At 35.3% G+C, this 22,704-nt stretch overlaps 1 protein-coding gene across 2 annotated transcripts in view; it reads left to right on the top strand.

The window, feature by feature from the left end:
- MXRA7 (matrix remodeling associated 7) overlaps window positions 1–16,333 on the top strand; it is a 52,229-nt gene extending 35,896 nt beyond the window's left edge. Inside the window, exons 4-5 of one of the 2 annotated variants that reach the window (XM_074260217.1) lie at window positions 1,485–1,564; window positions 14,116–16,333. In XM_074260217.1, coding sequence (XP_074116318.1) covers window positions 1,485–1,518 — 34 coding nt within the window. In that variant the 3' untranslated portion in view covers window positions 1,519–1,564; window positions 14,116–16,333. The remainder of the gene's footprint in view (window positions 1–1,484; window positions 1,565–14,115) is intronic. The other variant, XM_074260216.1, reaches the window with a different exon arrangement.
- Window positions 16,334–22,704: the final 6,371 nt, after the last annotated feature.

Genomic DNA, 22,704 nt, shown 5'->3' with positions numbered 1-22,704 from the left:
ATCCTAGTAGCTCACTTATATGGGGAGCTCATGACAAAAATAATTTATCACTTCAGCACAGTAGAATATTCTTCTAGCTCAAATCAGATTACCAGAATGTAGGGGGCAGCTAGGTGGTGCAGTGGCTAGAGCACCAGCCTTGAATTCAGGAGTACCAGAGTTCAAATTTGGTCTCAGACACTTAACACTTCCTAGCTGTGTGACCCTGGGCAAGTCACTTAACCCCAGCCTCAGGGGAAAAAAAAAAAAAAAGATTATTAGAATGTACTTCTTCCATTCTTATTTCACAAATTTCTCTTCCTCCTTCCTAAGCTAGAAGTGTAATGTTTTCGTTCTGGACTGTGGCACTCAGAAGGCTTCTGCAGCTTTCAGCTTTTCGTCTCAGCTATTGTCCCACCTCCTGGCCATGGACCAGTATACGCAGTCATCTGTATTTCATTTACCTTCATTTAATCCTGCCAAGGCAGCTGTGGAGACTAGAGAGGGCAGTGACATAGACAAATGACTTTTAAAGATTGTTGAAATCTTCAATATGTATACAGATGCTGTTATTCTATCCAAGTGGCCCCTCTGTTTGCCCTTGGTTCATTTTGTAATGCCAGAAAAACTGAGCCAGGATAGAGATTAGAGAACAATTTAATAATTTATTTGAAAGGGAGAAATTTACTGGGACCAAATGGGCCCATGGTTTGGTCCCAGGGCTGAATGAGACTATTATCTCCAAGAATCCAGCCGTGAATGTCGGATACAAGATTCTTTTATAAGGTAACGAGAACAGTGACATAATGACGGCAGGTACCTAGGATGACATAATGGAGGGAGGTATAGGAGAGGCTCCTGATATTCTAATGATGTCTAAGATATAAGACCTATTATCCTATGAAACATTAAGAGGGAATGGTTATAATTTGAGGCAGAGTAACTGAGTAGGGAAACTGGGTCAGGACATTAAAAGAGAACTGTGGCACAACAATTTGGTAAAGTCAGGACATCTATGTCAGCTGCATAGATTCTTGGAGTCTCTAGCATCTCATAGGTGTTTGCTGTGGTATTAACCCCTTTCTTACCACAAACATTCATTATCACCATGAAATGATATTCCAGAGATCAAGTGGAATGGAAGATTGTGTTGTTACAATAATGCAAAACTAGGCAACTGTTTTTTATTATTTTTGGGGTGCTCTTTTTATTCACCGATCCCTCCAGCCTTTCAAGTATCAGAAAATATTGTCAATAATAAATATAGTATCAGGGGTATTCTGTAGCCTTTAGCTCTATAGCTTCTCCTCAGCAGCCTTTTCAGACTACTACCAGCAGATGTTTCTCCGTAGAACAAAATAATAAACATCCAGGCAAGTAGCACCCAGGTACCCCAGAACTCATGTTACATCATCTTTGCTAGTGCAGACAACCCTTTGCTTTCCCTCAGGTCTTTACCATGCTGCCTCTTTGGTCTTATCAAGTTTACTCCTTTTATATTACAGGATTGAGCTGACCTCTGACTTCACTTGCCTGTAGCAAGTACCTTAGTTCTGCACCACAAATACTCTCCCAAAACTTTTTGGTAAGGATTCTGACTTCTTAGACTAATGGATTAGATCATTGTCTGTGAATGGTCTAACTCTTATTACCCCTACTTCCTTCATAACCAATTAATAAAATGTATCTCATCTGAACCTCATTTTATCTTTCATGAGCATCAAAAGTCACAAGCAAAAACAGAATAGATATTCCTCTTGACATCTGTGAATGTCCATGGGATGAACTCAGGTTCATATTCAGGATGGAGGAGTTAGTCTGTTCTGTTTCCTAGAGAAAACGAGAGAAGAATCTGGAAGGCAAATGTAATCATTTATAGGTATACTTTGTATTATGTACATGCAAGCTGGATACCATCATATGTGTGCATACCTGCACCTACTTGGGGAGATGGGCCTTTTGTATTGTGAGCTTTTAATTTTAATCTCTATAAGATGACAGTTCCATCTTACTAAAAAGGGACTACAAAGAACATTGTACTAGGGTAAAAGTACATTGTGACTGAGAATTTTTAGTTCTCAAGGTTTTAATATAAACAAAAAATAATGGGGATAAGGCAAAGTTAGTTCCTCTCTTCCTGTTGATTAGAAAGAAGAGTGGTTGTATTAAAAATATCAGAGGATAATATGATTTAGGATGAGGAGGAGCCTTAGAAATTATTTGGTCCAATTCCCCCCATTTTACATGGCAATAATATTGCCTGAGAATCTGGCTGAGCTCAAATAATCTTTCCACTATAATCAATTTATTGTAGATTGAGGTTTGGAAAATAAGATAATATTTTGGCCAGGTAACAAGAAAAATTTGGATTTTAGTAGAAATCTGTTTTTTGGCCCAGTGATAAACTATGAGCCTATATAAAAGGACAGAGTGCCTTGGTTACTTTCAGAAAGATCATTTCATTTGCACTTTCAAAGATTCTTTTCTTCCAGTCACCCAAAGTCTTATCACCATTATCCCAGTCCCTTCTTAGCAGGGGTGAAAACTTTGGTATTTACTGTAATGCTGTCCCTTGTGTATATTGAATAGTTTCCCCCATTTTAAGTCTGCCCTCAACACCATCACCTTCCATGACTCTGTAAGGAAAGAGATTAGTAGATTAAGAATATCAATCAACTAAGTTAATCATTTAAAATGAGCTGGTAAAACTCACGTATATATTTCCATCACTACTATCCTGGTCAGCATGAACCTAATTTTTTAAAAGACATTTCTATGTCTCTATCTTTGTCTTTTTGTTTATAATGTCTATTTTTCCTTTTCCTTCCCTTTCCTATGTGTCAGTAATGAAGGTGACTTTACTTCTCAATTCCACATTACTCTTACTTGTTTTCCTTCACAGTTTGGGGATGCTTGGGGATGAAAGGCTAATAAATTTGGTTTTTGTCTTTTCATCTTATACAGTGTGATAGTTTTGTTGGGAGTGTAGAAGTCATTGCTGCTATTAGTCAATCAATAAGTATTTATTATGATCCTATTATGAATCAGGCACTATGCTAGGCACAGGGAATGTAAATAGCAAAAATGAAAATCCATACTCAAAAGAGCTTATCCATTTTGCAATCAAGAAATGAGTAATTTATAATTCTGCCATTTTCAGTCATGTCTGATCCCTTTTGAAATTTTCTTGGCAAAGGTACTGAAATGGTTTTTCATTTCCTTCTCCAGCTCATTTTATAGATGAAAAAACTAAGACAAATCAGGGTTACACAGTAATAGACAAATATGCATTTGAACTCAGGAAGATAAGTCTTACTGACTTCAGAATTAGCACTCTATCCACTGTACTACCTAGCTGACCCTGTCTAAGTGAACAGAACAAATTTAAGGAGAATTAAATGCAAAGTAGTTTAAATCAAAGGATTTGGGGAAGAAAGGTACCAGCAGATGGGGGAATCAGGAAAAACTTATTGTTGAAAATGAGAGGATCACTGGGATGAGAACTGCAGCCGGGGGCAATAATTCTGTGCCTTGAGACCTCTCTTTGCCAGAAATACTTGTATTGCAAGATTCAGAAGCAAAAGCAGCATATTTTGAAAGAAAAAAGCAGGAGTTCAGGACAGCCCTTAATGAGAATCCATTGATCCTTACTGAACTCTGCAGGGATTCCTTTGTCCTTGCGGGAATGCCAGGATGATAAGTATCTCTGGGCAGGTGCATAAAAGCCTGGAATCACATATAGCATATCCCAAGAGCCCAGCTCTCAGCTCAAGATATTTGCTATTGAATTGAAGCTGCTATTTGCTGATGATTCCATGAATGAGCCAGGAACAACATGAAACAGGTGCTTTGGTTTAGAGCTATAGATGCCAAGAGAGCTATAGATCTGTTGCTGATGTACTAGTGACACCAGTTGACTTTATTATGAGCCATCTGGTCTCACTGTATATTTCCCACGGTATAACATGGTGGTGATGTGGCATGATACCCCTGATCTGGACACAGCCTCAGAGGTCCTGCCTTACCATATTCTTTATATTCTTTCTTGCTGCCTAGCACAGCAAATCTCAAGTATTCTCTAATTCCTTTTCCATGTAAGAATGACACATAACCATATCATCACCTTTGCCAACCAGAATGATTACATTTCTTTTTGGCATCACATGTACCAGAAGCTAGATTATTATACAGTGGAGCTGATGGAAGTGGGGCCTAGATTTGAAATAAAGTTGCACATGACCCATTTGGGCACTCTGGATGCCACAGCAGACATGGGATGGTGTTAGCACCCATATATCCATACAGCCCACAAAAAGACCTTCCTCAGCATTTTGTATTCCTTGCTTGATTACTTTTTGAAAAGTAATGTAGAGCTTTTCCAAGAATATGCACTGGATCATGACAAGAACTGAGGGGTAATTGATCCTGACTGGAGAGTGGCCATCTCTAGTATTGACATTAAAGCTCACCATCTCTTGCCCCCACACACATACAAAAAAAAAAAAAAAAAAAGGAAGAGGAGGAGAAGAAGGAGAGAAAAAGAGAAATGAAAGAAGGAAGGAAGAAAGGAAGAAAGAAAGAGAAAGAAATGGTGTTTGAGTTAAGCGAAGTCTTGAAGGAAGAAAGGGATTTTGTGGAACTGGAGCTAAGAAGGAATGTATTCCAAGAGTGGAGGAAAACCAATGCAAAGGCACCAAGGTGGGAGATGAACTGTTATATATAAGAAATAGAGAGAAGGACAATTTGGCGGGATTGCAGAAAGATTGGAGCCAATTTTGGGAAAACTTTAAAAGTTAAATAGTAGAAGCAGCTGGGTGGAGAGCACCAGCCAGGAGGACCTGAGTTCAATTGTGTCCTCAGACACTTAACACTTCTAGCTGGGTGACTCTGGGCAAGTCATTTAACTCCAATTGCCTCAGCAAAAATAAAATAAAATAAAATAAAAGTTAAATAGTAAAATTTGTATTTTAGCCTAGAGTCAATAAAGAGCAACTGGTGTTGGTTGAATATGGTTACTTTTTTTGGGGCAGCTGTGTGGAGGATTGACTGGATTTGGGAGAGAGGGAGTTTATTTAGGATATTACAATAATCTCTGAAATTTGATGAGGACATGAACTCAGGAAGAAGCTGTGTGAGTAAAAAAATCATTTTTTGGGGGGGGATTATACTTATTTGTTATTTTCCTCCAGCTACATTCAAAACAAAAAAAAAAAAATTTACATTTGTTTCTAAAACTTTTGAGTCTATTTCTCCCTTATCCCACCCACAATTAAGAAAACAGTTGAAGTTATGCAAAACATTTCCATAATGAAAATAAAAGCCCTAAAGAAAAATTTAGTTAAAAAAGAGAGAGCTAGAGAGAAAAAGAGAATATCTGCATTCAGATGCAATCAGTTCCTTCTCTGAGGATGGATAGGAATTTTCATCGTAAGTCTTCAGATGGACATGGCTCTCTTCAACAATGAGATGATTCAAACCAGTTCCAATTGTTCAGTGATGAAGAGAACCATATACACCCAGAGAAAAGACTGTGGGAACTGAGTATGGATCACAGCATAGCGTTTTCACTTTTTCTGTTGATGTTTGCTTGCATTTTGTTTTCTCAGGTTTCTTTTTCCTTCTTGATCTGATTTTTCTTGTGCAGCAAGATTGGATTTAACATATATTTTAACATACTTAACATGTATTGGACTATTTGCCATTTAGGAAGGAGTTGGGGGATGGAGGGAAAAATTTGGAACAAAATGTTGCAAGGGTTGAAAAATTATCCATGCATACATTTTGTAAATAAAAAGTTTTAATAAAATTAATTTTTTAATTTTAATTTTAAAAATTAATTTTATAATTATAACTTTTTTTGACAGTACATATATATAGGTAATTTTTTACAACATTATCCCTTGCACTCACTTCTGTTCCGATTTTTCCCCTCCTTCCCTCCACCCCTTCCCCTAGATGGCAGGTAGTCCCATACATAGTACATCCTAGATACAATATATGTGTGCAGAACCGAATTTCTTGTTGCACCGGAAGAATTGGATTCAGCAGGTAAAAATAACCTGGGAAGAAAAACAAAAATGCAAACAGTTTACTCTCATTTCCCAGTGTTCCTTCTCTGGGTGTAGCTGATTCTGTCTATCATTGATCAAGTGAAACTGAATTAGATCTCTTTCTTGAAGATATCTACTTCCATCAGAATACATCCTCATACAGTATTGTTGTTGAAGTGTATAAAGATCTCCTGGTTCTGCTCATTTCACTCAGCATCAGTTCATGTAAGTCTCTCCAAGCCTCTCTGTATTCACCCTGCTGGTCATTTCTTACAGAACAATAATATTCCATACCATTCATATACCACAATTTACCCAACTATTCTCCAATTGATGGGCATCCATTCATTTTCCAGTTTTTGGCCACTACAAAAAGGGCTGCCACAAACATTTTGGCACATACAGGTCCCTTTCCCTTCTTTAGTATTTCCTTGGGATATAAGCCCAGTAGTAGCACTGCTGGATCAAAGGGTATGCACAGTTTGATAACTTTTTGGGCATAATTCCAGATTGCTCTCCAGAATGGTTGGATTCTTTCACAACTCCACCAACAATGTATCAGTGTCCCAGTTTTCCCACATCCCCTCCAACATTCATCATTATTTTTTCCTGTCATCTTAGCCAATCTGACAGGTGTGTAGTGGTATCTCAGAATTGTCTTAATTTGCATTTCTCTGATCAATCGTGATTTGAAACACTTTCATATGAGTGGAAATAGTTTCAATTTCATCATCTGAAAATTGTCTGTTCATATCCTTTTACCATTTATCAATTGGAGAATGGCTCGATTTCTTATAAATTAGAGTCAGTTCTCTCTATATTTTGGAAATCAGAACCTTTAACTGTAAAAATGTTTTCCCAGTTTATTGCTTCCCTTCTAATCTTGTTTGCATTAGTTTTGTTTGTATAAAAGCCTTTTAATTTGATGTAATCAAAATTTTGTGATCAATAATGATCTCTAGTTCTCCTTTGGTCACAAATTCCTTCCTCCTCCACAAGTCTGAGAGGTAAACTATCCTATGTTCCTCTAATTTATTTATGATCTCATTCTTTATTCCTAAATCATGGACCCATTTTGATTTTATCTTAATATGTGGTGTTAAGTGCGGGTCCATGCCTAATTTTTGCCATACTAATTTCCAGTTTTCCCAGCATTTTTTGTCAAATAATGAATTCTTATCCCAAAAGTTGGGATCTTCGGGTTTATCAAACACTAGATTGCTATAGTTATTCACTATTTTGTCCTGTGAACCTAATTTATTCCACTGATCTAGTCTATTTCTTAGCCAATACCAAATGGTTTTGGTGACTGCTGCTTTATAATATAGTTTTAGATCAGGTATTGCTAGGCCACCTTCATTTGATGTTTTCTTTTCATTAATTCCTTTTAAATTCTCGACCTTTTGTTCTTCCATATGAATTTTGTTATATTTTCTAGGTCATTAAAATAGTTTCTTGGGAGTCTGATTGGTATAGCACTAAATAAATAGATTAGTTTAGAAAGTATTGTCATCTTTATTATATTTGCTCGGCCTATCCAAAAACACTTAATGTCTTTCCAATTATTTAAATCTGACTTTATTTTTGTGGCAAATGTTCTGTAATTTTGCTCATATAATTCCTGACTTTCCTTTGGTAGATAGATTCCCAAATATATTATATTATTGACAGTTATTTTGAAGGGAATTTCTCTTTGAATCTCTTGCTGGATTTTGTTAATGATGTATAAAAATGTTGAGGATTTATGTGGATATATTTTGTATCCTGCTTGCTAATATTTTATTTAAGATTTTAGCATCAATATTCATTAGGGAGATTGGTCTATAATTTTCTTTCTCTGTTTTCATCGTACCTGGTTTAGGTATCCATACCATGTCTGTGTCATAAAAGGAATTTGGTAGGACTCCTTCAATCCTTATTTTTTCAAATAGCTCATATAACATTGGAGTTAATTTTTCTTTAAATGTTTGGTAGAATTCACATGTAAATCCATCTGGTCCTGGGATCTGGTCCTGGGGATTTTTCTTAGGGAATTGGTTAATAGCTTGTTCTATTTCTTTTCTAAGATGGGACTGTTTAACCTGTTTACTTCTTCCTCTGTTAATCTGGGGAAGCTATATTTTTGAAGGTATTCTTCCATTTCATTTAAGTTATTGAATTTATTGGCATAAAGTTAGGCAATGTAACTCCTAATTATTACTCTAATTTCCTCTTCATTAGTGGTGAGTTCTCCCTTTTCATTTTTAAGACTAACAATTTGCTTTTCCTCTTTCCTTTTTTTAATCAGATTTACTAAGGGTTTGTCTATTTTGTTGGTTTTTTTCATAGAACCAACTCTTAGTTTTATTAATTAATTCAATAGTTTGTTTTTACTTTCAATTTTATTACTCTCTCCTTTTATTTTTAGAATTTCCAGTTTCGTGTTTGTCTGGGGGTTTTTAATTTGTTCTTTTTCTAGCATTTTTAGTTGCAAGCCCAATTCATTGACATTCTCTTTCTTTATTTTATGCAAGTAAGCCTCTGGAGATATAAAATTTCCCCTTATTACTGCTTTGGCTTCATCCCACATATTTTGGTTTGATGCCTCATTATTGTCATTTTCTTGGGTGAGGTTATTAATTATATCAATGATTTGCTGTTTCACCCAATCATTCTTTAGTATGAGGTTATTTAGTTTCCAATTATTTTTTGGTATATTTTCCCTAATAAAATTAATTTTAAAAAATAAGTCCATCAGAGTAGTTGTGTACTGCTGAGAATAGCAAAGTCATTCACAGCTGGTGAATGAAGGACTTTCCAGGGTTTTTTTCTTCTTGAGAGCATCATGCTCATGTAGTTCCCATGTCTATTTGGGTAGGTATATTCTCAGTATAAAATACTGTTTGGTTATTTTAAATGGTCTAAGACAATATTGAATAATATTGGTGACACATAATATAGTTTCCCTATTTCAATTTTTTTATTAAATCTATTTTAATTTTAACTTTGTCTGTGGTCATAATTATTACCCTTTCTTTTTTTTTACATAATAAATTCTCTTTATTGTCATTTTCTTGGGTGAAGTTATTAATTATGTCTATGATTTGCTGTTTTACCCAATCATTCTTTAGTATGAAATCATTTAGTTTCCAATTATTTTTTGGTCTATTTTCAACATTTTTCCTTACAAAATCTTGTGTTCCAAATTTTTTTCTCCCTCCTCTCACTCCTTACTCTAGATAGCAAGTAATCCAATGAATGTTAAATATGTGCAATCCTTCTATATATATTTCCACAATTATCATGCTGCATAAAAATTCAGACCAAAAGAAAAAAAAATGAGATAGAAAACAAAACGCAAGCAAACAACCAAAAAAAAAGTGAAAATATTATCTGTGATCCACACTCAGTCCCCAAAGTCCTCTCTGTGGGTACAGATGGCTCTCTTCAGCACAGACCATTGGAACTGGCCTGAATCACCTCATTATTGAAAAGAGCCACATCCATCAGAAGTGATTATTGTACAATCTTGTTGTTGCTGTGTCCAGTGATCTCTTGGTTCTATCTATTTCACTTAGAATCAGTTCATGCAAGTCTCTCCAAGCCTTTCTAAAATCATTCTGATGATTGTTTGTTATAGAACAATAATATTCCATAACATTCATATACAATAACTTATTCAGCCATTCTCCAATTGACAGGTATCCACTCAGTTTGCCACCACAAAAAAGGCTGCTACAAACATTTTTGCACATGTGGGTTCTTTTCCCTTTTTAAAATTATCTCTTTGGGGTACAGACCCAGTAGAGATACTGCTGGATCAAAGGGTATGCACAGTTTGATAGCCCTTTCGGCAGACTTCCATATTGCTATCCAAAATGGTTGGATCCATTCATAATTCCACAAACAATGTATTATTATCCCAGTTTTCCCACATCCCCTCCAACATTTATCATTATCTTTTCCTGTCTTCTTAGCCAATCTGAGAGGTATGTAGTGGCACTTCAGCGTTAGCTAAATTTGCATTTCTCTGATTAAAAATGATTGAAAGCATTTTTTCATATAACTATAAATGGTTTTAATTTCATCTGAAAATTTTCTATTCATATCCTTTGATCATTTATCAGTTGGAGAATGGTTTGTGTAAAATATTATTTTAAAGTTGACCTCTTGGTTTTACTTTACCTAAAAAACAGCACGGATTGATTAGATTTTTTCCAGATAGAAGACATGGTGGCCCTAACTAGATTACTAGATTTTCATAAATTTGCCTCTTTGAGAGTATTTATATCATAGTAATTTCTAGGTTGTGAAGTTGTTAGACAAATACTTAAAAAATTAACAGTGTTAAAAATTAACAAGTAAAAAAATTAGATAGTGTTTTCTGTATAACAGAAGCCCGAGAATTCCATCAAGATTCCTTTCTCAGGACTGTTACATTGCTCATCCATTCCTGATAACTGTTGGCACAATTGCTCACTAGAAAACCATAGTATATAGTGCCAACATGAAAAAATTGCCTTATATAAAACTAAATGATGATTATGTGAGGTACCTACTTGACCATGATATGGCTAATAGATAGTGTTATGTCTTTGGTAGAGTCTAAATCTTACTTGGTATATAAAGTAGATAATCTAGGCTTTTATAATTAAATTTTTTATCTTAAAGTTCTTTCATACCAAACTATTTCTTTTTTTTATAGCTTGTTATATACAAATCATGTAATTTTCAACATTGACCCTTGCAAAAACTTCTGTTTCAACTTATCCCCTCCTTCCCTTTATCTTCTCCTCTAGATGGCAGGTAGTCCCATACATGTTAAATATGTTAAAGTATATGTTAAATACAATATATGTATACATATTTATACACTTATCTTGTTGCACAAGAACGATTGGATTTAGAAAGTAAAAATAACCGGAGAAGAAAAAACAAAAATGTAAGCAAACAATAACAGAAAGAGTGGAAATGTTATGTTGTGATCCATACTCATTATCCAATGTACTTTCTCTAGGTGTAGCTGGTTCTGTTCATTACAGATCATTTGATTTGGATCCTCTTATTGTTGAAGAGAGCCATGTCCATCAGAATTGATCCATCATGTAGTATTGTTGTTGAAGTGTATAATAATCTCCTGGTTCTTCTCATTTCACTTAGCATCAGTTCATGTATGTCTCTCCAAGCCTCTCTGTATTAATTCTGCTATACCAAACCATATTCTTGTTTATTTTTCATCAGTTGCCTGGAAGGATATAGGTGCTGTCTTTCATTGTCTTCCTGTTTTTCATATCAAACAAATTATTTACACCTTTATTTTTCCCAAATGATCATGAGACCTTTGGTTTTGGAACTTGGATTCCCTTATTCCTACATGCTGCTCTGATTATAAAATATATTATTTTTGGATAGAAGATATAGACCTCAGTGATTATGGAAAGATAGACATGTTTAGTAATGAGTTAACTGAGAGATCCAACAGGTATGGTACAGTATATATCCCAAATAAGTAGCTAGCTACTATAAGCTTTGGGTATGTGAGGGTGGCGGGGTAGGGCAGGGGAAGAAGGCTAAGCTTGTATTAGTATTAGAAAATACTGCAGGAAGATAGTTAACTATTGAACAAACTTGCTAATAGTATCTGTGGCAATCTGCTTTCTGAACTTTAATTTCCTTATCTGGAAAATGAAAATAGTAATATCAATTCCTTATGGTATTGCTCTGAGGATATCATTTTGTAAACCTTTAAAGCACTATGTAAAAAATCAATCATTGATTAAACTCCTCCTCCTCCTACATACTAAGTATTGTGAATACCAAAAAAAAAAAAAAAAAAAAAAAAGAGCAAAATAGTCTGTGCTTTCAAAGCGTTTACAATCTAATGGGGGAAACAACATGCAAACAACAAATATGTATAAAGTAAGCTATATACAGGAAAGGAGAAAATAATTAACAAGGGAAGGCAGTGGAATTAAGAGGGGCTGGGAAAGGCTTCCAATAAAAGTTAAGACAAGGAAACCAGGGAAGTCAGTAGGTAAAGTTAAGGATAATAAGATAGCCACCAGAGAGAATGTCCAGAGCACAATGAAATGTCTTGCTTGTGGAATGGTCATTGGTCTGAAGAGAACATGTGGAATAAGATGTAAGAAGACTGGAAAGGTAGGGGACTCGTTAAAAAAGTGAAATGATCAGGCCTGTGATTTAGGAAAATCACTTTGGTGGTTGAATAGAGGATGGAGACCTAGCAGAAGGCTATTGCAGTAGTCCAGGTGTGAGGTGATGAGGGGCTCACTGGAGCAGTGTCAATGTCAGAGGATAGAAGGAGACATACATACTCAAGAAATGTTGCAAAAGTGATATTCATAGGCCTTGAAACAGGTTAGATATGAGAGAAGAGAGATAGTGAGAGGTTCCCCCATGACTCCTACGTTTTGATCATTAGAGCCTGGGAAGATGAGATTGTCCTCTACAGTAATAGGGAAAGTGTTTGTAGTGTTAGGGAGTGTGAGATGAGAGTGAGAAAGGAGAAGTAAAAAGGGGATTGAGAGAGGAAGATAATGAATTTAGTTTTGTATATATAGAATTTGAGATGTCTACTGGACATTCAGTTTTAGATGTCTGAAAAGCAATTGAAAATGTGAGATCAGAGATCAGCAGAGAGTTTGGGGCAGTATAGCTAGATCTGAGAATCATCAGCATAGAGATGGTAATTAAAACCATGGGAGTGGATGAGTTATTGAGTATTAGTTTTAGTTGTAAGATGTCACCCTATTAGAGCATGCTGTGCTAATAGAAGATTTCTATGCAGCATGAATTTCTGATGCCTAAATTGGACACAGATGATAATGCTATGGTTTAATATCCTATCTCCAATTACAAAATCTATTTTTAAAAATGAGTATAAAAACTAGATAACCATTCCCTAGTATGAATGGATAGGTGGAAAATATCCTGTATATTATTATTATTTTTTTTTTTTTCTGAGTCTGGAGTTAAGTGACTTGCCCAGGGTCACACAGCTAGGAAGTGTTAAGTGTCTGAGATCAGATTTGAACTCAGATCCTGAAAAATATCCTGTATAACATAAACATTTGTGTCTTGATCCATTTTATAGCATAGAACTATCCCAACATTTTTTCATTTATTTGTTTCATTTTTTTTAAACTTTTCTCTTAAAATAAATGCTTCCTTGTTTGCCCTACATTTTTCTTCAGGGGATGTCAAACCATTTAGTGAATGTATTAACCTTATTTATCACCAGATTTCTTGAAAGTAAAATTCATTCATTCATGAGGCTGTTAAGTACCAGGTTTGCTCTCCTAGTCCTTTACCTTCAAAGGAACCTACATACATAAAGAAAAATAAATACAAAGAATATGCAAAGTAAAATTCAGGGGAGAAGACAAAGGGAAGGTCAGGTTAGATAGCACTTAGATAGAGTCACAGTAAAAAAAGAAATGGGACAAATAAAATTAATGAGGAAAAAATTTGGAAAGAGCAAGAGCTTGATGGAGTGCATTCCAGGTTTGTACAATCATTCCAGCACAGAAGTTGTTGAGTGGACAGCCTCTGTAAAGTGAGAGAAGTGGAAGATAGAACGTCTTAGACAGGAAACAGCTGGTAAGGCCAATTTGGTTGGAATGTCAAGTTCATGAAGGAGAAGAAGGTGCATTAAGCTTAGAAAGGGAGACTAGTAAGAGTTGTAAAAGGCACATATCCTATAAGCAAGAGAAAGCCATTATAGCTTCTTAAGGGGGAGAGTGAAAGTTCTTTCTGCTCCCACGTATAGAGCATTGAAAGCTTTAGGTATCCCCATCCTGATTCTGATTTACACTGGGAGCATACACACTGTCTTGTTTTGCATGTAGTCACACTGGTTTTTCTGATCAAATTCCTTTCCTTAATGTTCATAGGTTTTGGTTGTCTTTTTGTGTAATCCTGGGGTGGATAAAGGGCATTTAGATTAGTTTTTCTTTTAATTTCTTGGTCATTATTGTCTGGTGCAATTGTTAGATCTTTACTGGAATACTTGAGTGTAAATTAGATTCTTGTGTTATCCTTCTCAATCATCCTAATTAGAAATCTCTTTATTCTTTTTTCTTGACAGGGTTAAAAAAGAACAGCTGGCTGCCATCTTCAAACTCATGAAGGACAACATGGAGACTTTTGGAGAGATGTCTGATGGAGATATGCAGGAACAACTCAAGCTTTATGATATGTAGGCTCAAAAACAACAAAGCTCTCCAATAGCTGCTTCCTTGCCCTTGAATTTGAAGACAACTGTTTAGTGACTATTATTAGATGAGAAACTCTGGTTGTCAGATTTTTGTAGGTTTAAATATATATATATATATATGTATATATATATATATGTAAAACTTTTTGCATATACTCTTTATATCTCATCTCATAGAGATCAAAAATACTCACCACAGAGGAAGAGTGGTGAGCAACCCCAGTTAGCTGAGTTTCCTTCCCTATTGCTTATTGTTGCATTTTGAACTATGTGACATAATTAGTAGACATACCTTATCTTCTGACTTGAGCTAAGAAATATAGAAACTGATGGTGGGCTAGATTTAGTCCATGACCATGTTTTGCCAGCTCTTGACATATAACAAATAATTTTTAAAAACCCAAAAAGATGCAGAAAAATTCAACAAAATAATGAATGTATTGAAAATAATCTGACTTTATATATAGTATTCCACATTCATGGCCTACCCATCCCTATAAAAAATTGGGAGGGAAATGTCGGCTTATATCTCTTTTTTTGAAATAACCTTGTTTTTTTTTTTTTTAATAATTTTGACATTTATATTTGTGCTAGCTCTTCTTCCTGTTCTCATTGTTGTAGTTAGTATATATTGGTTTTCTCTGTCTCCATTTATTTTTCATTTAATTACTGTGATTCTTTACATTTGTTATAATAATAATTTCTTATAATAAAATTTCATTCCATTCATGTAGATCAGTTTGTTGATCTATTTAATAATTAATGGCCATTAACTTCTTTTTCCTTCCCCTCTCCTAAGCTCTTTGGTACCACAAAAAAATACAGATACAAAAGTGAGGTGTTTCTTGTTGCCACTTACTTCCTTGAGGTATGTGCCCAGTAGTAGAATCCCTGGGTCAAAGGATATGGTCATTTTTAGCCACTTTATCCACATAATCCCAAAATATTTGCCATAATTATTGTACTTACAACTCCATTAATGTATTCATGTGCCAGCCTTCTGACATTGACTATTTCCATCTTTTACTATTTTTCACAATTTTCTGGTGGGGTGTGAAGGTTATTTTGATTTGTATTTGTTGTTAGTGATTTAGGGCTTTTTAAAATCGTTCTTTGTAATATGAAATTCTTTTGGGAACTGTTCATTCATATCATTTGACCAATTGTCTATTGGGGAAAGCTTATTACATTCTTTCACATATTCTAATCAGTTGAACTCTGATTTCTCTTTGCTATTATGCTTTAATGGATGAGATTACTCAATATTCATTATTTGTGATGATCTTTTGTCTAACTTTCATTAGTAAGAAGAGCATAAATTGGATGGTACAATCTAAGGGCTGTTTTCCACATTTAGAGTAATCAGGGACATGGCTTTTGCTCTGAACATATCGATTTTTTTTTTTTTTTTTTTTTGCTGAGGTAACTGAAGTTAAGTGACTTGCCTAGGGTCACACAGATAGGAAGTGTTAAGTGTCTGAGGCCAAATTTGAACTCAGGTCTTCCTGACTTCAAGAAGTCAACTCTACCTAGCTGCCCCAGGTTCTGAACATATTGTAATCGTAAACTAGAGATAGAAGACAGATATTAGTTTAGCCCTATACTTGTCTTAGAGACTATAGAGAAGGGTTGCCTTATCTTGATGGTATTGTATTTTGTTGTGCCACAGTTCTTTTTTAATGTCCTGACCCAGTTTCCCTAATTGTTCTCTGTCCCCAAATCCCAGACTACAATCATTCTTTCTTAATGTTTGATAGGATAAAGGTCTTATGTCTTCAGGCTATAATCATTCCTTCTTAATGTTTGGTGGGATAAAGGTCTATCCATTTTAGACATAATTAGAATATCAGGAGCCTTTCCAGTACTTCCCTCCATTATGTCATCCTAGGTGTCTCCTCATTAGATCATCCCCATCCAGGTACCTCCCCCATTATCATTGTTCTTGTTACCCTATAAAAGAATCTTGTATCCAACATTTATGGCTCTCTTCTTGGAGATGATAGTCTCATTCAGTCCTGTAACAAACCATGGATCCATTTGGTCCCAGTAAATCTCTCCCTTTCAAATAAATTATTAAATTGCTCTCTAATCTGTATCCTGTCTCAGTTTCTCTGGTATTACAATTTGAAACACATAGGAACATTATTGCTAAGTTTTGAAAACCCCAGATCAAAGAGAAAATTTTATAAGAAACAAACAAAAAACCAAAAAATTCAAATATATTAGAGCTACAATTAGATTGTGCAGGGTTTTTCAGCAGCTATAATAAAAGAGCACAGGTCCTGGAATACTGCATATTAATAATCAAAAGAATAGGCCAAAAATATATCCAGCAAAACAAAGCATAGTATTAAACAGGAAAAAAAAAAAGATATTCAATATTGTCAACAGATTTTCAGGATTTTGTTTCAACCAAATCTGAACTCGATAGAAAATTTAACATATAAGAGCCATCATCAAAGACTAATTTCAAGGAACTTAACAAGAACAAAGTGTTTTATGTGTGGAAATGTAAACTATATGTACAAGACTTAATTGGATAATAATTGGATAGTTCAAAAGAAAGATTGGGGCAGAGTTGAGTGTGATCTGGTCTATAAAAAGCAAAATGGTCTAGGAAAAGATATAAATAATAATGATGCTATATTAACGAGGTGCAGAAGAACTGACATGGAGGCATTAGATGGAGGAGAAGGGCTGGTAAATAGGGAACAATACACACATACCATGAAGGATATTGTATCCTTCAAAATCTACAAAGAAATAAGGTGGAAGAGAATGAAGAAGAAAGAAGAAGAAACTAGTCCTTTCAAATTGATTTATTCCTTTCTGATTCCCAGCCCCTCCTAGCTGATACATTATCAATTCAAGAAGCTAGGACCTTTGATTCACAAATCCTGGATAAAAGCACCCCTTTGAATTCCAATAGAAGATCCAGGCCTGTCCCATCCCCCAGCCCCTACTAGATCTGATCTAACTTGGGCTCTCCCAGCTCCCATCGGATCTGAGCCAATTTGGGACACCACCCATGGACCCCTTTAGCTAAATCTCTCATTATAAAAGAGCCAAGCTGGAGTCCTCTCTTTGCAGAGGTCCCAAACATGCCAAGGGTCTCTGCCCACTGGAATACTGTTTCTGGTGCCCTCTTCTCCCCTTACTCATTTTTTTAACTAGACTTTAACCAGACTTTAATCTTACTTCCAATGCCCAAAATAAATCTCTTTTATCAATCTAGGTTTCTGGGTCTATAAATTCCTTTACAAGACCTCATTTAACTCCCTATCCTTGCACCGAATCCAAAGGGTTGCAAGTGAGCTTTATTTGATTCCCTGTATCCCGAACCTGCTACTAGGCTTCAATTTCATTTGAGTACCTCAAATTTATACCTCAACAGGAATAAGATAGGGTGGGGTAAAAGGGAAGGTCATGACAGGGGAGTAAAGTTTCTAATAGAGAAATCCTGACAGAGAGATATAAAGTCTTGTTAGGAAATAGGTGAGGATAAAGAAAGGGTAATGCTAAAAGAGAATATTCTAGCAGACAGAGTTTACTGCTATGCCAGGAAGAGAGAAAATTTCCTTGGCATAGCATATTAGGTCCTCTGCAAGGATTGAGCCCTAAGTTGCTGTTTTTATAAGGTGATCTGAGACAGAAGTTTCAATTGAATGACATTCCCTTAATGCTGTCACTGCTTCCAGGTCTAGATGAGACCACTTACTGGGAGTGGTTTTGAACCAACAATAGGAGTAGAAAATCTTGGAATTGAATACTTCATCTTCAACAAAGAATAAACCACTTTATTTTGGTTCCTTGGGGTGAATCTCACAGAGGAGGATTCAAGGAGAATTTCTCCTCAGGGAGAATTGGGGTAGCTTCTCTAATTTTGTGTATTTCACATTTCCTTTAGACAAATTCAATTCTGCTTTGCTCATAGAGCATAGCACTTTGTCTGATGAGGGCACACAATGTTGAGCAGTCCTATGCCAGTGTCTCCTATATTAGGCAATCAATTCTAAAGTTTTTAAGAGAGATTGAGAGCGTTCTTGTATTCCTTTTTTCTGACCACCCTTTTGGTTCCAAACTGTATTGGTCTTTTGCTGGCTCTGTGGGATGGAGCTCTGGAAGGAAATTGTCCAATAACAACTAACATATTGTACTTACTATGTGCTATCCACTGTGCTTAGTGCTTTACAAATATTATCCTATTAGATCTTCACAACAATTCTGGAAAGTAGACCACATTTAAACTAGGCTTTTCTCATTTTTAACTTTGTATTCTATAATGACACGTAGCTACCTCCCCCAAAAATGCATTTATTAAACATCTGCTATAGTGAATAGTCTTTCAAATTTGGCCTCAGACATGTCCTAGCTGTGTGACCCTGAATAAATCATGTAACTCTGTTTGACTCAGTTTCCTCATCTGTAAAATGAACTGAAGAAGGAAATGGCAGTCCACTCCAGTATCTTTTCCAAGAAAACCCCAAATGGGGTTATAAAGAGTCAGACACGACTGAAATAACTGAACAATAACATGTGCCAGTCATAGTTATACTTCATAAATATCTAATTTGATCCTTATAATCACTCTGGAAGTTAGGTGCTATTATTATCCCCATTATATAATTTGAAGAAATTTAGGAAGACAGGTTAAGTGACTTGTTCAGGGACACATAACTAGTAAGTGTCTGAGTCATTATTTGAACTCAAGTCTTCTTGATGCCACACCCAGTAGTCTATCTACTGTGTCATCAGTTGACACTGATTGGCAGGAGTGTTGGGGCCTTGGACACAGTATGGGTCTTTAATGATGTCATCTTTCCTTCCTTGAACTGCTACTCTGCTTTGTCTCTTTGTCTCTTTGTCCTGACTGCTCAATGAAATGTGTTCATTCCCTTGTCTTGGATCATCAGGGCTGTTCCTGGACTATTGTCATCCTTCCTATATAGAGAAATTATTATTTCTCTCATGTTTAATAGCTAATTATTGAATTAGAATCAATATTTTCCCCCTTTTCTACTTCATTCAGAAATCAGCCCCTGCAAAATACTCAGATATGTTTAAAAAATAATGTTAGGTGAATTGATGGATTCTAACCTATTGTCTTTTACTGGGAAAATGTGGGTTTTCCCTTTTATAAGCTGGCGATATGGATACAGATAATTCTCTTTGATGAAAAATAAGTGATCAAAATCCAGTTCCCCAGACTCTCATTAGAATAGGTCCACCTCTAATTATAATATTCATTCTTTCTTTAATTGTTAACTAATCAGTATTGATTTCCACTCTCACCCACTTTTCTAAGAGCATATAAATATGAGGGTCTTTAGTCTAAGGAAGATTGACAAATGACCATCCTTTTATTAATGATATGTTAGCATTATTAATAAAATAATTAATTATACAAAAACTATGTCTTTTGGACTTTTAAAATGTCATACATGATATGTTTCAGGTACTGTCTTTTGTGGCAACGTAGGCTTTTACTTTATAGCTTACCTGGTGATGACAAAATTCGATCTTTCTTTAGTAGTGGCACCTTTAAAGTTCTGGGTTTGGGAAGCAGCAGAGCAGAAAGATATTTAGCATTTATTCTTGTACCTGGATCAAGTTTCAGACCAGTCTCAGTAGGAAGAATAAAGATGTCCTTTTAACCACACTCAGATTTCATCAAACCTTCCTTACACCTATGGGAAAAGATATGTTACAGTATTTAATTTTGTTTGGAATGAGAACAGAACATAGTAGTATTAAGAAGTTTCAAAAATGGGAGACTAGCTATGAAGGATAAGACCAGTGCTAGGAAGAACCGGTTGCCTATCATGACTAAAATACTTTCTCCTCAAATTTGCCTCTTAGTTGAGGCAACTTCTTTCTTCTTTCAAAGCTCAGGTCAACTTTCACTTCCTACATGACATCTTCCTTATGCCCCTCTAGCTGTTAGTACATTTCCACCCTTATACTTGTCTCGATTTACCTTGTGTTTATTAGAGATATATTTTGAATATGTTAACATGTATACATGTTTTCCCTCACACACAAGATCCTTGAACCAGAGACTGTTTAATTTAATTTTGTCTTTCTTTTTCTAGAAGCTAGCATAATGTTCACTGTAAATACTTAATAAATGTTTTAAATTGAATGATTAATTTAAAATGACAAATATGAGGATACAAAAAATACAGAAAGACCCCTAAGAATCCACCAATTAATACAAGAAACACACAAATGTACACATACACACAAAAGCAGAAACAAGACTATTTATACATTGACAATGAAATTGTTTCAATTTTAAAATAAATCACTTTATATGAATATGGATGGAAAAGGAAATTGGAAAGGGATATAGAATAGATAAATAGTTTAAATAGCCCAGTGGATTGAGTTCTGAAGTCAAGAATGAATTCAAATCCAGCTTCACATACTTAGTAGCTATGTGACTGTGGGCAAGTTACTTAACTTTTATTTGCCTCAGTTTCCTCATCTATAAAATGGAAGTAATTTTAAAGTGCTTAACACGTGACTGACACATGATAAATGCCACGTAAAAGTTAGTTATTGTTATTATCCAGTTAAATATATTTTTGTTATAAATATAGAGGAAGTTTGGAGTATCAAGCAGAGATTTAACCCTAGAGCCCTGAATACCTTGGCTTCTAATCTTGCTTCTGGCCCATAACTGGCTGAGGAACCTTGAAGAGTTGTGCATTGCAGAAAATGTACTGATATGTTCTGGGTTTTTGGTGTTTCTTATCAAGAATTTCCTTCTTCAATGAAAATCACATATCCATGTCCAGTTGGAAATAGTTCTGCTTTATGAAGCTTTAAGGCTAGAAAAGGACCTTTGATTTTTATTAGTGTCAGAAGTTCCCAATGTGAAAACTATTTGTACAGTTGTAAAATTAATTTAGTTGCCTGAGGCATTGAAAGGTTAAACTTTCCTATGGTCACACTGCTAGTTTGTACCATAGACAGTATTTGAACCTTCATCTTCCTGACTCTAAGACCTACTTCTACTTCTTTTTAAAAAATAATTTAAAAAAGTATTATAGACTTCATACATATACAATATATGTATATAATGTATATAAGCACATATACATATACATCTGTGCGTGTATATATTCATGCATGAATGTGTGTGCATGTGTGTGTGTGTCTATATGCTTGAATCCACACCATTCACATGGACTATTTGGACTATATATATATTTTAAGTAAGGGACCATGGCCACCAAGTTAGAAGACTAGATGTTTCCCCAGTACCCATTAATTCACTCAAACAAAACCCCAAACCAAACAAATGACAAGCCCTAACGAAGAATTATGTGTAAGAGGCAAAGCAATTAAAGCTATTTTCATGGGACAAGAAAGCTAGCTCAACAAGATTAACAATTATGAATTAATAGGGGAGAACATTAATCATTAAAGACAGTGTCTCTCCTTTAACAGCTTCCATTTTCTGTTAGGAAGACCCCAAGGACCTACTACTTGTACTTTAGAACCTACTATGGGACTTCACTTTTGAAGTCTTTGCCCTTCTTTCAAGAGGAAGACATAACAATGACTCCTAAGTTAGAGAACTCCAAGGCAACAGGAATTGTACTCTAAACACTAGCTCTAATGTCCCTGAAGCCTATGGTAATTGGCAGACATTACTAGTTCAACCTAGTCAATGATCTAAAGAAAGAGAGAACTGAATTGGATCTTGAAGGAAAAAAGCAGGACAGGAGTCTTTTAAGAAGTCAGCATTGAGGCCAGTAAAAACTTAATTTCCCAGTTTGACAGGAGGCTGAGAGAGCTCTGAGGCACAGCCTCAGAGGGTAAATCTGACATTAAAGAATCACAGAGTCAGAAATAAGCAAAAGGGGAATATAGGGAAAAAATAAAATCAAATCAACGACGTTCTAAGGATAAAGAAAATTTAGTTAAGCACAACCAGGTAAACCAACAGGAAAGACACAAAAATTAGAAGGCAAGATGTGTCCAAAAACATCCAAAATATTACAAAGGTCTCCAAATATTTAAGGCAAAGAAAACTATATCAATATCGAAGGAAACAAAGAATTATATAAATTCCCAAGACAGCAAGGATCATACATAGCATATATTGCAGAATGATTCAGAAAGAAATTGGAATCTTGAGAAAAGTTAGAAAGGGACCAATGGCAAAATTTCTGACCTATACAGCAGAGATAATTATCAATAAAAAAACTAGAATTCACTAGAACTAGTCTCCTGTCATGCTGGGGAATTAAGTTTTTACTGGCCTCAGTGCTGGCTTCTTGAAAGACTCCTGTCCTACATTTTCCATTCAAGCCTGCTGCCCACACAGTAGTAAGCCTGAAGAAGTAAAAGGAGATAATTGCATATTGAAAACTTAATTAATTTAAAGTGAAAGAAAGTCTAGAGAAGAGGGAATAGCCTTCCGTCAGTCTTTTGAATTCCTGGATGAAC

This window comes from Sminthopsis crassicaudata, chromosome 4 (assembly GCF_048593235.1).
Source record: "Sminthopsis crassicaudata isolate SCR6 chromosome 4, ASM4859323v1, whole genome shotgun sequence".
Taxonomy (NCBI): domain Eukaryota; kingdom Metazoa; phylum Chordata; class Mammalia; order Dasyuromorphia; family Dasyuridae; genus Sminthopsis; species Sminthopsis crassicaudata.
Note: the sequence above shows the minus strand (reverse complement) of the source record. Positions and strands in the feature narration are given on the sequence as shown.